This window comes from Mus caroli, unplaced genomic scaffold, assembly GCF_978045245.1.
Source record: "Mus caroli unplaced genomic scaffold, Mus_caroli_1 scaffold_9, whole genome shotgun sequence".
NCBI classification, from domain to species: Eukaryota; Metazoa; Chordata; class Mammalia; order Rodentia; family Muridae; genus Mus; species Mus caroli.
The window spans coordinates 117,782,346-117,796,582 of NW_028227264.1; the positions used below are offsets into that span (position 1 = coordinate 117,782,346).

Below are 14,237 nucleotides of genomic sequence, written 5' to 3' on the forward strand. Positions count from 1 at the left end.
CAGAAATTCACTGGTGTGAGGAAACTGAAGGTTGATGCCTGCAGAAAAATATTGAAGAGCTGTTGTGTTCGAGCCATTTCTTTCTTTCTTTCTTTTTTTTTTTTTTTTTTAGTTTTTCGAGACAGGGTTTCTCTGTGTAGCCCTGGCTGTCCTGGAACTCACTCTGTAGACCAGGCTGGTCTCGAACTCAGAAATCTCTGCCTCCTAAGTGCTGGGATTAAATGCGTGTGGAAGATTGTGGAGCTTAAAATTTATTAAGGAACTTTGTAACTCCTTCCATGGGTATTTTGTTTCCTACAGAGACAAAGTTCGGAGCTGAGATGGAAGAAGGGACCATCCAGAGACTGCCCCACCCAGGGATCCATCCCGTATACAACCACCAAATCCAGACAGTATTGCATATGCCAGCAAGATTTTGCTGACAGGACCCTGATATAACTATCTCTTGTGAGGCTATGTCAGTGCCTGGCAAATACAGAAGTGGATGCTCACAGTCATCTATTGGATGAACACAGGACCCCTAATGAAGAAGCTAGAGAAAGTACCCAAGGAGCTAAAGGGGTCTGCAACCCTATAGGAGGATCAACAATATGAACTAACCAGTACCCCCCAGAACTGTGTCTCTAGTTGCATATGTAGCAGAGGATGGCCTAGTTGGCCATCAATGGGAGGAGAGGCCCTGGTCTTGTGAAGATTATATGCCCCAGTACAGGAGAATGCCAGGGCCAGGAAACAGGAGTGGGTGGGTTGGGGAGCAGGGCGGGGGGCGGGGAGGGTATAGGGGACATTCAGGATAGCATTTGAAATGTAAATGAAGAAAATATCTAATAAAAATTTTACTAAGGATAATCCCAGAAAGTTGAACTGGGAGCAGGGACACCTACAGCTTCAGTCACTTCATAAGGCATCCCAGAGAACACAGGAGGCCGCTCACTCTGTGCACTGGGTTTCCGAAACCAGCCTCACCGTGATTTCCAAAGCAGCAAGGAGAGGGGGCGGGAGATATTGTGATAGGACACAGCGATTTGCACTTGGTGGAGCGAATGTTAGTTACATCTTCCCAAGGAAGGATCCAGATAGCATCCGCCCGATGTGCTACTTGGGGACAGAACAAAGAAAAAGTGAAAGGCCCTAGATCAGGTGTTTCTGAGGGTGGCATTTAAAAGCAGCTTCATTGTCCCACCTCGTCTTTAGTCTCGCCTCCGTGGAACTTTCCGGCAGAAGATTTAAAAGCATCGTTATCATATCCAGGTGCGCACAGGCAGCCCTTGCCCGGTTCTCGCCTTTCCGTTTATTTCCTGCATTCTTTGTCTGCGTGTCCCTCCCCGTGCGAGATTGTAATCGGCTTTGACATCAGGGCCTCCTCTCAGTCATCTCTGCAACACCTTTCCCCATCCCTTGTCATCTGGTGCTTTACCGTGTATGGTTTTGTGTTGTTAAATAAAAGCAAATAGACTCAGAAGCAAATGCAGGTTCTCCAATATTGCTACCAGGAGAAGAGACAAAGGCTGCATTTGCAAGGCGATGAGCTCCTGTGTTTAATTGGATGATATGCAAGTAAAATAAAAGAGCAATAAAAAGTTGCCTCAAAGGATTTCTGTTACTGTTTTAGTGTTTTAAGAAAGCTGGCAGTATTGTTGTAGTGTATGTAAATTAGAATGGCCCCAGGAGGGACCTGTGGAAGGAATTAATTTATTTAAGGAAAACGACCCTAAAGGCAACTGTTAGTACTGACTCCAAAAAGCTGTCCTCTGACCTCCACATATACAGCATACCAACATGTGTGCCTCCTCCATTAAAAGTAATTTGCATACTCTTATAAGTGGGTTTCGTAAAACACCTCTCTCTCTCTCTCTCTCTCTTGCTGCTGCTAATAGGGTTCCGGTCACCCTGTGAATGTCATCGTATCATGACACACATCTTTTCCTGTATTTGTCCTTTATTTCAACTGTTGGCAGATCATATTTGTACTCTGCTTCTTGTTTTTATCTCTGAGATTCTTGCACACTAACTCATGGAGACACCCCTGCCTCCTTTGTTTTCTCAAGAGACTCTCTGCAGTCCTGGAATTTGCTCTGTAAATCAGACTGGGTTCGAACTCATAGAGATCTGCCTCTGCCTCTGGAGTGCTGGGATTAAAAGTGTGGGCCACCACTGCCGGGCTGGGCTGCCTCTTTTTTTTTTTAAAGGATTATATGGGTGTGGGCAAGTTGCCTGCCAGTTTCTGCCATCTCAGTTCAGACTCTGCAAACCATAAGACCAGCACCCTGTTAGGTTTGCTAAGAAAGAACCCCAGAGAGAGGCCGGTATGCTCTGAATGGAGCTGTTGGCCCTCTCAGTGGTACCCAGAGACCTCATAGCCCCTGGTGGCAATCTACCCTAGGCTCCAGCTTCCCGCTTTCTTTTCGCCCTAACCCTAACCTTTCCTTGGTAGCCTCCTGCGGTTTCCTCAGGGTGTTGGCATCACGTTGGCAGTGATACTTTCTCAGAGGCCCGTTTCATAGGCTTCTCTTGTAAACCTCTTCCGGGTAGGAATCCTTTATGGACATACCTAAGACACGCTCGCTCCTAGCCACGGGTGAGGTGTGAGCTGCTTCCTGCTAAATTACTAATCCCTCTTTCTCCTTTTTTGCGTTGAAAGTTCTCCAGGAACCAAGAAAATAAAGCCCATGAATTTTCTCTTGGCAGAAATGCCTGGGCAGTTTCTGTTTTCTTGCAGGACTCTAACAGATACCGTATTCGATACCGGAAGACCCAACACACTCAGGGCTGCTGTATCAGAGACCCTAAGTAGCAGAGCACCTGACACTTCTCTATCTGCTGAAAAGCCTGTTCTTTCCCCGGGCCTCAGATGAGCCATATATATTTAGCTTGTCCCCGTGGATGGACAGTTAGATTGTCTCTTACTGTATGAGTTACACCTCTCATTGCTTTAAACAGACGGTGCTCTACTGCCTGTGCCTCTTTGCTGTTGGCAGAAGCAACTTAAAGGAGGGAGGGATTTATGCTGGTGCACAGTTTAATAAGGGATGTAGTCGGTCACTGTGGGAAGAAATGGCGGTGGGAACATGAGGCAGCTGGTCACGTGGTCACGTGCAGGCAGCAAAGAGCAGATGGATGCTGCTAAAGTCCGTTTTTTTTTTTTTCCTTATCCCGCCCTCTTTCCCTGCTTCCTGAAGTCCCAGCCATGGAACTTCATGCCCCCGTGCAGGCTGAGTCTTTTTCTTCCTTTCTCTGGAAACACAGAGACTCACTCAGAGGTACGGCCGAGGTGGTCTTTAACTCACCTTTCATGATCGGCAACAATGCATCAAACAATCTTTTTTTTTCCATAATTTTTATTGATTCTTTGTGAATTTCGCATCATGCGACCCAATTCCACCCATCTCCCAGTCCTTTCATACCTGTCCTCAACCCTTGTAACCTCTCCCAAAATAAAAAATAAAAATTAGAAATTAAAAAACAAAACACTCTCTCCTGGAGGCTGGGATGTGTCATAGTATACACACCTCTTTACTTGCAAATGTTCATTGCTGTAAGTCACTGGTCTGACTTGAGGCCTCTGGTTTCTGCTATACCATCAATTCTGGGCCCTCGCTGGACTCCTCTCAGATATCCGATTGTTGCCCCAGTCATGGAGATCCTGTAGCTTTGGTTCTGCAGGACCTGCCTTTTCAAGCACTCTAGCAGCACAGAGGGTGGATGTTAGGGTGAGCCAGCTTGATGCTCCGGATCTGGGCCTGGATGTTAACTGAGTTGGTCAGCCCACACCACTGGGCTAGCCAACTCTCCTGTGCTCACACCATCAGGTCAACATCAAACAACATTAAGTGTATATTTTTTCCCATATCATAAGATAAATTTGTAGAAGAGGAATTGATGTGTCAAAAGGACGGTCAAATTGCTCTTGTTTGGGGTTGTAGGAATTCTACTTGGAGGGGAAATGGAGGCTCGTACATAGAGAAGCAGGAAGCAGGTACGGTACATTTCCTGTCCCACTGTGGGAAGCGCAACATGGAATCTATCCTAAAAGGACTCACTTTCTGGATTAGTTTCCAATGGGCTTCACTCTGAGACCTTTGGAGATCAGAAAACCAAAAACCAAAGCAAAGCAAAGCAAAGCAAAGCAAAGCAAAGCAAAGCAAAGCAAAGCAAAGCAAAGCAAAGCAAAGAGCTCTCTAAGATGCTTTACCATTTGCTTAGTAGAGAGAAAGAGAGGAGAGAGGGTCCTCTGTGACATAGCTGCAGGCTAAAGTGTCTTTTTCTCTAGTGGAGACTTAGTAGCCAGCTACCATGGTTGTAGCCGGCAGTAATAGCACATCTATAGATATATGGCTGTTGGAGAGAGTCTCTGTGATGCTGCTGGGCATACCGTGCATGGCTGTACATACCAGTGAGGCAGTTCACACCGAGTCCTGAAAAATGTGTGTGGGAGTTTGGAATCCACTCCATCCTTGTGGTTTTTTTTTTTTTTTTTTTGTAGCAGAGAAGGCAAGAGTTGAGTTGGTAACACAGAGACTACATAATTTATTCAGTGTTCAAACCTTTTTTTTAAAATCCCATATCTTTGATTCATTTCCCTGGGGTGGGGGATGGGGGGAGTTGATTTTTGCTTAACCGTGACAAAGTAAACATTTCTCCCTTGAGTCCCTGTAATACATCTCTAGCAAAGCTGGGTGTCACCAAGTCATCTTTACCAACGGCCACTTGCGTTTCCTGTCATTGATTCCCTGCCCAGCAGAGCTTTATCCCAATCGCCTTTGTTCCTTTTTAAACAGACAGGCTATGCTCTTCTACCTACTTCCCCTGAGACTGTGTGGTGACAAAGCTTTGTGTACAATCAGAACTGGCTCTGTCTTATCCTGTAAGGTCCTGGCTGGCTTCCTGCAGGGGGTTTTGTTTCATGTTCCACTGTGTCTTGCCTGTGTCATTTTTAATTCACAGGAGTGGGGTTCTGCCCTCACTGATTAACATTAACGAAAGGTCTCCTGGATGCATGACAGCACAGGGACTTATTTAATATTCTCTCTGTTTTAGAAACAAGGTGGCTTCTTCAAATGAATTTTTAAGTTATCTCCGTGATAATAAAGAAGATCGGAGACATCAATTAGGAGCCAAGAAGACAAGTCTGCAGGAAGCGCTTGAAGGGACTGGGAAGGGTTGATGGGAACATCCCAACACAGGACAAAGGTAACAGGTAAATTCATTATTCCTAGAAGAACCGGGGCAACTTTCTCTCCAGACATCTGTCTTCCTTGATCATCCTATCTTCCTCTTCTTGCAGTTGTAATTTTCAAGGCCAAGTCTGAAATTTTCCCCTGAGCCTCTTCTAATCATCTCTACCCTCAGGGTCCACTCTGCTTCAAACTTCCCATTCATGCCTCTCACTTGGAAAGCGAGCCCAGGACACAGTATACTATGATCGACTAAATAATGTATTTAGCATGTCTGGGTAATTTTTTTCTGAACTTTCAGAATTAGCAGTGTTTCACGATGGGCAATAACCTATAAAAGTCAAATGGAATTTTATTTTTATTTATTCTTTCAAGACCGAGTTTTTCTGTGTAGCCCGAAACTGGAACTCACTCTGTAGACCAGGCAGAGATCTCCCTGGCTCTGCCTGCCCAATGTTGGGATTGGTGGTGCATGCCTTTAATCCCAGCACTACGGAGACAGAGCCAGGTAGATATCTTTGAGTTCCAGGCCAGCCTGGTGTACAGAGGGAATTTTACTTTTAAAAAGGATGAGTTGGCTTTGCGGTCTTAATAAACTTTACTTGAATCATCCTAGGTCGTATGTATTTTTGGACCTATCCTTTTTGACCCAAGGCTCGTGTAACGCTTCTCTCCTTAGCAACTTCTTTTCAGCCGGGTACTCTAGGGGCAATTTCCTTTATGGACAAAGAGACTTTGGGTTCTGTCGTGCATTCTGGAATGCCAGGCACACTTTCACGTTCTGTGATGTCAGGGAGCTGGAACCAGTGAGGCAGGCTCTTGCCGAACCCGGCCACAGTACAGAGACAGTCAGCGGTGAGCGCACTGCGGGGACTCTGCCTGCAGCCTCCTGGACAAAGCTCCCGCGGGCTCCGCCCACCGCAGCTCCCGTATCCTCATTGGCCAGCTCTTCGCCCGCCATTAGGGAGCGGGGGCCGTGCCCTTACGAGTGCTGGTTGGTCTAATCGTAATGACGGTGAGGGCTGCCATTGGTCTTCAGGTCTCAAAATGGGCGGAGCAAGGTTGAGAGGCGGTGCGGGAGGGCGGCGCGGAGTGCGCCGGCGCGTCGTCGGGGACGCCGGGTCCAGGATCTTGCTAGGGAACCAGTGTTGTCGCGTCGCCCCGCCCCCTTGGGGCTTTTGCTCCCGTTAACTGTCGGCCGGGCAGGCTCCGCAGCGCAGGGCGACATGCCGGTGCGCTTCAAGGTGAGGCCGGGGTCTGGGCGGCGGGTGGCGGGGACGCCGCGGGGTGGGTGCGTGACGCGCCTGTGCCGTACCGAGCCTCCTGGCCGGAGCCTGTGCGGGGCGGAGGATGCTCCGGCCCGTGGCCCAGCGCGGAGGGGCGGGTGGGGAGAGTTCGATGGGGGCCTGACGGCGTCAGTCTGGGGTCGCCAGGAGCGGAGGCGGAAGGAGGGCCCTTGACAGTGGGACGAAAGGCTGCTGTCGGTGTAGGACACCTGTGGTTCCTCCGAGGATAGCATTCAGCTCCTTTCCTGCAAAACTTGAAAGCGCGCGGGTCTTTTAAACGCTTGGGAAGCGGGCCCCAGTAAGAGGCGAGCGTGGGTAGGTGTGCAGCCTGCTAGTTGCACGTTTGCTTTAGGTTTTGCTCACAGTTCCAGATAGCTGTCTGTGTCTAGCGCCTTTCCACGCAACAGGTGGCCACCGTGTTCCTGTAATCCCCGACTCTTTAATTCTAAAGTGCTTGCCAGACAGAGTGGGAGGGGACCACGTCTTTCTCTAATTGCCTTTTATTAAAAGGAACTACGCATAAGCCATAGCATTATGCACTCGATGAATTTAGGATAAATCTCTGGTGGTGAGGACTTAGGTTTGTTACCACACCTTGGAATCAGAGAACCAGTTATAGCGCAGCCTCACTGAGGGACTCCGGCTTGTCTGTCTCGGGTGGTTGTGAGGATTAAGGGGCTACTTAGCCCAGGGCTGGGTAAATATTAGCTATTATTAAGGAGCTTGACTGGGGTTTAATTCTCATTCTTGGGCCTTTCAAGAACACTCTTCAGAGGTTGAGGTTTTTTTGTTTTTGTTTTTGTTTTTGTTTTTCTTTCTGATGCTGGATTTTAAAACACCTCTTCATTACACTGTGCTCAAATTGCACTTTTCATTATAGGGCCTGAGTGAATACCAGAGAAACTTCCTGTGGAAAAAGTCCTATTTGTCAGAATCTTATAATCCCTCAGTGGGACAAAAGTACTCATGGGCAGGACTTAGATCGGATCAGTTGGGTAAGTCGAGCAAACCAATAGCTGTCATAACTTGAATAAACCTTGGGTTCTGTTTACAAAACAATTAAAATCCACCTGTGTTGGCTGACTAGCTCATGTATAATTGGCAAATATTTATTGATGCTATACTGCGATCCCAGAATCCCTTATGTACAAACAAACAAAAACAAACAAACAAACAAAAAACCCAAAGAAACTCAACAAACCGGGTTGTATATAAAATAGCATGATAGCAAAAAAGGTTGAATAGTAAAACTGAAGGGGAAACGCCTGAGATTGGTTGCTCCGGAAGAGGCTTTTCTGGAAATGTTTGAGTGGAGAGGAGCGAGCCCGGGGATGAGGACTTTCAAAGTCTTGAAGAATGGAAGGGTAGGTAACAGAGGCATGGCTGGAACTTGCTGGTTTTGGTCAGTGCCATGAGTTCAGAAATCATGTTCTTCCTCTAACATAGGCTGCATCTCCTGACCTCAGAGAATTTGAGCCCTCGGGCCAAGGTTTCCTACTGCACATTGAAAGAGTGGACTGACTGTTGTAGCTACTGTTTCTCTCTCACCAGCTAGGATATTGGAGAGTAGCCCTCTGTCTCCTTGTTTGTCAGTGGAGGTGCGAGGCTTTGAGACACCCTACTTTAACTTATTTTTATTTTTTATTAATGCGAGTACACCTGTGTGATATGCATGCAGAGGCCAGAGAACTATCCTGGGTGTTGCTCCTCAGGAAGGCTGCCCACTCCATTTTAATACAAGGTCTCTCACTGCCCTGGAGCTCACCAGTTAGACTAGGCCTCCTGGCCAGAGAACCCCAGGGGTCCACCTGTCTCTGCCTCTCCAGTGCTCAGAGTATAAGAGCATGCGGCCACACTTAGCTTTTTTGCATGGGTCCTATGGGGTTAAATTCAGGGTTTTGTGCTTACAAGGCAACTGATCATATTATCAGCCCTAAAACCAGATTTTAAATTAATGAATACATCTGAATTTAGATATACAATAATTATAATTTTGAGCAAATCAAACTTGCAAAGTGGGCTGTAGGAAGCTACACTATCCTGGGTTGAAGGAGGCCTTGCTTGGTAAGGATTTTGTGTACATAGGTCAGTACTTAGTGTCCTATGGATGATGTGTGAGAATGATGTATAAACCCCTCAAATGTTAGGTGTTTGAAGCCAGGGAAAAACAAGACTTACCATGAGGGCACGAGTCTGGGAAGGCAGTAAAATAAGGAGCGTGTTTACATCAGATTTGGAGAACAGAAAAGAGTGTGGGTAGCTCTTTAGGGCTCCTCTGCTGCGTACATAGTGCTGGACTTCAGAGATAGGATGTTTCCTGATTCTCCGGCAGTATCCCGGAAAAACCTCTCTGCTTATAAGTTCTGCACTTTGGAGGGTTCGCTAGATCGAGAATACAAAATAAACTGTCTTCAGGCATAACCACTTCACTGAAAGCTATGGGGTGGGGAGTGATAACTGCACACCAGACAACTGGTCAACCTGATTAACTGCCCCTCAGCATTTTAGCTGAGACCAGCTGCGTTCAGGTGGCCAGTGTGAGAAGAGTCCGGGCAAGTGAAGCCATTCTGGAGCAGGGTACATTGTGAAGGAAGTCATGGTGTAAGGCAGGAAGGCTCCTGGGAGTTCTCAGTAAGCACAAGTGATAGTGCAGGAGTCTCAGGCTGATCAGCAGGGGAGGGAGGAGGTTAACGAGGAGAGCAGGCTTCCCTAGAACTGGCCGGCCATTCTGGCAGTGCAGTGCATCCCTCACTGCCTGGAGCACTTGCTGGAGCTGGGAGGACAGAGGGCCCACTGGCTGGAGAGTCTTCCTCTCTTCATGCTTCCTGTAAGAACTTAAGAGGGGCTGGGGCAATGGCTCGGTGGTTGAGAGCCATTGCAGAGGACCTAGGGTTAGTTTCTGCCCCCACATGGCAGCTCACAACTCTATGTAACTATATCTGGGAGCTCTAACTCCCTCTCCCGGGCCCTGCAGGCACCAGGCATGTATGTAGTATATACACACACAGGCAGGCAAAACGCTCATGCATATAAGCTAAGGATTAACAGAGAATGGGGAGGATAGCCGGGAGTGCTCCCCACAACGTTAGGAAAATCTTGTTAACCCTCCTCCCACTTTAAAGTTGATCTTTACTTTTTTCTAAGCTTTTACAAGTAGTTTCAAAGGATATAGATTTTGGTAGAGTGTATATATGTCATATATATATATATAATCTGTTCAAACTTTTGAGCTGCCACCTCGGCTCATTCAGTTATAGAAAATGTTTATAGTCTAATTTGCAAAGCCACTCTAAACAGCAAACGGGCTTTCTGAGAGACAAGTCTAACTTTACGCCCTGATTCAGGGCTCAGATGTATGGTGCACTTTGCATGCCGGCGCTCCACCCTGAACTTTGTGGGTGGATGGGCAAACGGGAACTGGCCACCACTCCTCTATTACTTCTATTCTGTGTCTTTGCTTTCCTGTGACAGTGTCCCTTAGGACACTTGTGCTTTCTTGTCCTGTTGTCTCCCTAGCCCTGAGATCTTGTACTATGTCACACATAGTCTGAGGCCGCTTGAGATGCGTGCCTGTCTGTTGTGCAGTGGAAGCAGGACCATGTAGGCTGTAGCAGATAGAAACACAGATGACAGGTCCAGCAAGAGCACACATGGAATTCAGAATTGCCCCTTTCTGCCCACCCTGTCCCCAGGATGTCTCTGTGTGCCTGTCCATTGAGGGTTACTAGTCAGGGAAGCCCGTGAGCTCGGGACTCTTGCTTCAGTGGCAGAAAGAGCTCGGAGAGAGGTTCGAGAGTGATGGCTTTACCTCATGTCAGCTTTTCTGTCACCTCCTCTTCCCTTCGGTGGCCGTGCTCTTTCTGTGGCGGGAGCAGCTCTCCTCCTGTTTAAAGAATGGCCAGAACTAGGGCATTCGCTCAGCCCACACACCTCGGCAGAAGGCCGAGGTCCTGGATGTTTGCCTCCTGGACAGAGATGTAGAGAAATTGTACCTTCGCTCTTGTCAAAGGTTCATTCTTTTTAATCCTCAGGAAACCAAGGCAGAGGAGGGCCGAGGTCTAGCATGGGGACACCTCATCTCCTTTCATCTTGGTCTGTTCTGCTTAAGAGAAGCTTTGGGAAAAGTTCCAAGTGTGGACAGACCAGGGCTTATTGTTATGTTAAGTAGCGCAGGAAGGTAACCAGAAACTGAGGGAGCATGCACTTGCTGGCGCCAGGTCTCTTGCCTAGTGACCCCTGTGACTTGTATGAGAACAACTTGGACACTGACCTCAGCATTCAACTTTAATACTTCTTCAAAGCAAAAATAATTTGATATTGAAAGCTATATCTTGTTAGGTTTTACAGGTACTACAATCTGGAGGAGGGTGTGTGTGTGTGTGTGTGTGTGTGTGTGTGTGTGTGTCTGTCTGTCTGCATGCATGCATGTGTGCACCACAGGCATGTGTAGAAGCCACAGAACAACTTGTGGGAGTTGACTTTCCTTTCTCCCAGAGGGGTCCTGAGGACTGAACTCAGGTTGTCAGGCTTGGTGGCAAGTGCCATCTTGCTCTCTCAACTGAATGTTAAACTCCATCTCTCTCAGGCTTTTTAAAAAGCTCTTCTTGACCATGAGCATTAGTAGCAGCTACTTTCATGTTCTATGTTTTGTAGGGATCACGAAAGAACCAGGTTTTATTTCAAAAAGAAGAGTTCCCTACCATGACCCTCAGATTTCAAAATACCTGGAGTGGAATGGAACCGTCAGAGAGAAGGGTGTGCTTGTCCCACCAGAACCCCAGACCATTGGAACTCCAAAGCCACAAGAGGCTGAGCAAGGAGGAGATGCCAACCAAGAAACAGTTCTCTCACTAGAGGCCTCCAGGGTTCCCAAGAGAACTCGGTCTCATTCTGCGGACTCCAGAGCTGAAGGGGCTTCAGACACTGTGGAAAAGCACCAGGGTGTCACGAGAAGCCATGCGCCAGTTAGCGCAGATGTGGAGCTGAGACCTTCCAGCAAACCTCTCTCCGAGAGCATAGATCCCAGGGTAGGAAGAGCCACCATGTTGCTTTTAAATGAATATTTAGGTTTCTTATTGGTTCTTCTCTTGTCTTGTGTCTCTGGCATAGACGCCAGCAGGCTGCTGTAAGTTACTGAGAAGGGCTCTGTTCTTACTGGTTGCTGTTGTGTACTGGATGTACTAAGACATGCCGTCCCTACATGGGCAGTCTGCCTCTGGATTTTATTCATCAGAGACTAGCAGCCGAGTCCCCAGGACGAGGTCGTGCTGAGGCAGAAGGGCAGTAGGCCGTTTCTCTGGCCGGGAGCTCAGCTGACTTGGGCCTATCCTTGTTTGACTTTCCTATTGTACCAGCAAGAAAGCAAACAATCTCAGCTGTCAGGAGGCAAAAGGAAGAGAGTTCTGGCTGGCTCTCAAAGATCTTGCCGTTCTGTCCTCTTATGTCACAGCTGGCTTGCAGCAGGTCCCCAAAAGCACATAAGCAGAGGTGTCAGGGGCATGTGTGGGACATCTCACTGCCTTCCACAGTTCGTTCTCCAGGCACTTGCCCTCTTCCTAATTTACTGCAGCCACTGACTGGAAGCCTGGAGCCACCCAGGAGTGCTGGAGGAGAATCTGTGACTTGTTGAGAAAGCCAGGGCATGCAGGGGTCCATGGAAGGTGATGTGTGAGATTGGTGGGCAGAGGGAAGGGGGCCACAGAGGTGTGTGGACAGGGCGAGGTGCTATGATTTATTTATTTATATTTGATAGTAGATTTACTTGTGAATGATTGGCAGAAAGGAACTGAGCAATGGCTCTACTCTATTTTTTTTTTTGAGATGCATTAGTAGCATAATAGCAGGCTTAAATATTTAGATAGTGTAAAAGTGATGATTTCAAAGTTAAAAGTTTGCCATGCTGCTGTCTGAATGTAGTTAGCAAAACTGTAAGGTACACTTAAAACTTAAAGGGATGAAGCTCGTGTCGCATGCTTTACAGCGCAATTTAGATTTAAAAGGAGTTTGTGTAGCAAATCTTAATACCTTTAAGTGGGTTTTTTCCCCCAACAGTTGGATAGGCATCTTCGTAAGAAAGCTGGATTGGCCGTTGCTCCCACGAATAATGCCTTGAGAAATTCTGAATACCAAAGGCAGTTTGTTTGGAAGACCTGTAAAGAAAGCGCTCCAGTGTTTGCATCCAATCAGGTAGCTCAAGAGATGCGTTTCTGAGTGTTCTCACCTGACTTATGTGTGAGTACAGGCTACGTGGAAAGAGTCGGTACTGACCTGGGCCTGGCTCTGAGTTCTGGAAGAGTTTGGCTAGGCTCTTGCTCTCCCTCATGATCTACAGTGGCAATACTACACAGTCCTGTGCTATTGGTGATCAGCATTGCCAGGCCCTCTAAGTGGGAGGTGGGGCAGTGACAGCGAGGGGGAGTGGCGAGTTCACACGCCAGAGGATGTTTTTATGTCACTGTCTTCTTAATCATCCAATTGGTTATGTTCTAAATTGTTTATTAACGTTTTTGCAGGATGTCTATTTTTTAAGGAAGACTAACTGCTTTGGACATCTATATATTGAAAGTAGCACTGCATATAATTGTCCCCTTGAGTCAGTTAAATGATGGCAGTAATTGAGTTTTTATTTGCAAAAATTCAAAAGGCATAATGGACTAATTTGTGAGACAAATTTCATTATATTTTGTGCAATTTTAGTATTTTATTATCTTGCTAATAAATATTCTGATAAGTGCTGCTGTCCTCTGGGGTGTCCTTAGACTGAATCCTTTCTTATGTTTTTGACTATACTTTCAGCTTCGGAAGCCCATGACAGCTTTATCTTTTTCCTGATTTTTTTTTTTAAATAAGTCTACACATACCTCCACATGCCCTCAATTCATTTTGCCTGTATTGCATGTTCCTTGTATACTCTGTACCTAAGATCTAACAGGAAGATGTAGATGCAGCGGGGCAACAGCATCTGTGCGCTTCGGCGGACACTCCACTGACCATGTCAATTGTGAAAGCTTTGCTTACTTGTTATCACAATACGTCTTAGGGTCATGTGAGGTATAATGCAAAGTGACGTGACCTCTTTCTGTGACCTGCTAAGTATGAGCAGTGCCTCTGTTGCCTGCTCTCAAGTGTTCTTAGGTACCAAGTGCTCCTGAAGATATTTTTGCCTTTCTTGAAAATTGTGTTTTGTTTTTGTAGAGCATTTGAGCTATAAGCTAGAGCTGATTCTAATCAAAGCCTGCTTGACAAAATTTACATGCCAGTGAGAGCATTTGGCAGAAATGTCCCTTTCAGAGGGCCAGAAGCACAGTGTAAAATAAACTACTAGCAACCTCCTCGGTCCTGAGCCCGTTGCTCCCGTAAGTGAGGCGTTCAGAGGGCTGCTTTGGAGCAAGCGCTCTTTGTGAGTTCAAAGCACATGTGCTTTGAGGTCATGGAAGCTCGCTGACAAGCTTTCAGTGCCCCTCTAAGGAGCCACACGTGTGCTTTTAATCAGGTGCCTTTTCTGGTAAGGTTGTCATATTAATATTTAAAGGAGTTGGATTTGTTTTGGCTGGAAAGCCCTGGAGGTTGTGTTGTCCCTAGAAGATGTACTGTTCAGATTGGGTCTGTGCTAGTCAGTGTTGCGAGGCAGGGGTCATGGATGTCTTACCTGGCACCCTCCCTTTCTTTGTGACTTCACTGTCAGCAGTGGCACGACACCAGCACATGGAAACCATATTGAATATTGTGGATGAAAGAGAATTTCTAAAAGAGAAATATAGGAATTCTTGGGTGTTCT

General features: G+C 46.9%; 1 protein-coding gene across 9 annotated transcripts in view; it reads left to right on the forward strand.

Moving 5' to 3' along the window:
- Positions 1 to 6,114: 6,114 nt before the first annotated feature.
- The window catches only part of Saxo6 (stabilizer of axonemal microtubules 6), a 28,366-nt gene continuing 20,243 nt past the window's right edge, over positions 6,115 to 14,237 (forward strand). For 3 of the 9 annotated variants that reach the window (XM_021173914.3, XM_021173915.3, XM_085843193.1), the window contains exons 1-4: positions 6,242 to 6,418; positions 7,341 to 7,455; positions 11,114 to 11,487; positions 12,512 to 12,646. In XM_021173914.3, coding sequence (XP_021029573.1) covers positions 6,401 to 6,418; positions 7,341 to 7,455; positions 11,114 to 11,487; positions 12,512 to 12,646 — 642 coding nt within the window. In that variant the 5' untranslated portion in view covers positions 6,242 to 6,400. Of the gene's footprint in view, positions 6,190 to 6,239; positions 6,419 to 7,340; positions 7,456 to 11,113; positions 11,488 to 12,511; positions 12,647 to 14,237 lie in introns of those variants that run through there. The other 6 variants (XM_029482911.2, XM_085843195.1, XM_021173913.3 and 3 more) reach the window with 5 other exon arrangements.